Source organism: Panicum hallii, chromosome 9 (assembly GCF_002211085.1).
Source record: "Panicum hallii strain FIL2 chromosome 9, PHallii_v3.1, whole genome shotgun sequence".
Classification (NCBI taxonomy): Eukaryota; Viridiplantae; Streptophyta; class Magnoliopsida; order Poales; family Poaceae; genus Panicum; species Panicum hallii.
In genome coordinates this window covers 50,193,009-50,195,277 of record NC_038050.1, presented here as the reverse complement: position 1 = coordinate 50,195,277, position 2,269 = coordinate 50,193,009, and the positions used below count along the sequence as shown (strand labels likewise).

At 40.2% G+C, this 2,269-nt stretch overlaps 1 protein-coding gene across 1 annotated transcript; it reads right to left on the bottom strand.

Annotated features, from left to right (window-relative positions):
* Positions 1-460: 460 nt before the first annotated feature.
* LOC112876923 (zinc finger BED domain-containing protein DAYSLEEPER-like) lies at positions 461-1,564 on the bottom strand. The gene is made up of 2 exons (XM_025941103.1): positions 678-1,564; positions 461-600 (listed from the first exon to the last, which is right to left on the bottom strand). Exons 1-2 carry the CDS (start codon positions 1,537-1,539, stop codon positions 485-487), a joined length of 978 nt encoding a protein of 325 aa, XP_025796888.1. The 5' UTR covers positions 1,540-1,564; the 3' UTR covers positions 461-484.
* Between the last annotated feature and the right edge of the window lie 705 nt (positions 1,565-2,269).

Here is a 2,269-nt window from a genome sequence, read left to right as displayed (position 1 = left end):
CCCGAACCAAAGTTCGGGAGATATTGACATCTCTGACCCCAGCCCCACCAACGAAGGCAAGCCCCGGACATTCACTCTGGGCGTTCGGGTTAGCCCGAACTTTCGGGTCGGGTTATTCGGGCTTTTGAAAGTTCGGGCTTTCAGACCCTAAGCCCGAAATGGGCCTGCACGTACTACTACCCGAAAATTCGGGTACCCGAAAACTTTGGGTTCGGGTTTGGGTAGCTCGTACTACCCGAACTACTCAAATATGAACCAAAATTACAGCAGCATTTGAACAGCAAATCTGAACAAAAACATCAACATTATGGGTAGTTTAGACATGAACTTAACAGAATATCACACTCACAGAATGTCACTCACAAAAACAACAACATTATGGGTAGTTTGGTACCTTGAACATGAACTTAAAAAAGAGTGCACATGCAGTAGAACATTAGTCTCACAATTTTACACACACTAAACTGTAGGACAGATTTAAGAATTAAGTTGTAGACATTCCAGGATGGATGGAATTCGGCGAGATGGAGTTGCTTCCCGTTGTCGCTGCTGTAGAAGCTTTTTTTCCTTTTCCATTGGGACCAAATTCTTCTTTTAATTCTGCATTGAGATGTTAATACTTAGTATGCACTGAACAATTTACAATGATGAAACAAACAAATGAACCAATGTTGTACCTTTTTCCAGCGTTATTAATTCCTCAAGATTTTCTTCAATGTCAATGGGTATTGCCCATCTCAACCAATCTTGTGTACATACTAAAGCTTCTAGCATAAATGGAGTAAGGGAGCTACGAAAGTCATCTAAAATACGTCCACTTGTGCTAAATGCTGACTCTGAAGCAACGGTTGAGATTGGTATAGCAAGCACATCACGTGCCATGCGAGACAGAATTGGAAATCTCTGCTCACATGCCTTCCACCACATTAGGAGGTCAATCTTCATGTCTGTGTTCTCAGTTTCTTCAGCAAGGTATTTGTCAAGTTCGGACTTAATATTATTGCTTGAACCAGCACCTAACTTCATCCTCTTAGCAACAACTTCCTTTAGCTTGCCTCCTCTACCTCCCTTTGATGCTCCTATTGAATCACTCACATCGGTTGTGTCCTCACTCGAAGAATAAAGTATCCTATATTCTTCAAACAAAGCATGAATACAAGTGTTAATGGCTTCCCAAACTAGCTGTCCCCTTTCCTGACCAAATATCTCTTCAACAGTTATCTTCGTGTACATAGATAGCTTGTATCTTGGATCAAGACAACCAGCAACAAAAATCAGTAAATTAAGGTTCTCCTTCTCCTTTCCCTTTCCCCTACCCTTCTCATGGTCGTAGTCAGTATACCAAAGTCCCCAATATTTGTCAAATTTATCTTTCATTCTCTTTCCCATTGCTGTTTGCAAAAAATATGTACTATCCAGCCATGATTGAATCATCAAATGCACTTCTCCAATCTCATGAAAGAATGTGTGTGCAGTGATATGGTTAAAGGTAGAAACACGATAAGTAAGGTCATGGAAATGCTCTAAAAAATCTGCCATCTTACTTGCATTTTGCCAATCAAGTTCATCCGAACAACCAAAACCACCCCTTTCTTCGGATAGGTCCAGAACATAACTAATGTCCTCCTCTGCTAACCTTGTGAACACTTTCTCATACACAATTGCAGATTTAAGCATTATATATGTGGAGTTCCATCTAGTTGGGATGTTAGCCTTGAGAAATGGTTTGTCAGTCAGCTTCTCTTCCTCCACAATTTCCTTAAATTTGACCATTCTCGAACCACCATTTCTAATGTACTTAACAGCAGCTCTAACACGCTTAACTGATTGGTCCACTTCTTTTAGACCATCATGCACAATAAGGTTAACAATGTGTGCTGCACACCTCATGTGCAAATACTTGCCACTAGCTAGATTGGTTTTAATCAATTGCCTCCTCAAATAAGCAATTCCAGCATCATTGGCACTTGCATTATCAACAGTTATGGTCATTACTCTCTCTAAACCCCATTTAGCCATGCATCTCAAGACACTTTTCCCAATATCATCCCCCTTGTGCCCCTTCACCAAGAAAAAACCAATAACTTTCTTATGCAACATCCAATTATCATCTATAAAACTAGCAGTCACAGTCATATAGCTATCTAACTGTTTAGAAGTCCAACCATCCGTAGTTAAGCAAACCCTTTGACAAGAATCTTTGAAGAATTTCTTTAGCTTGGCTTTCTCTTGGAAGAAACAACACACTGCATCTCTTGTACATGTTCTC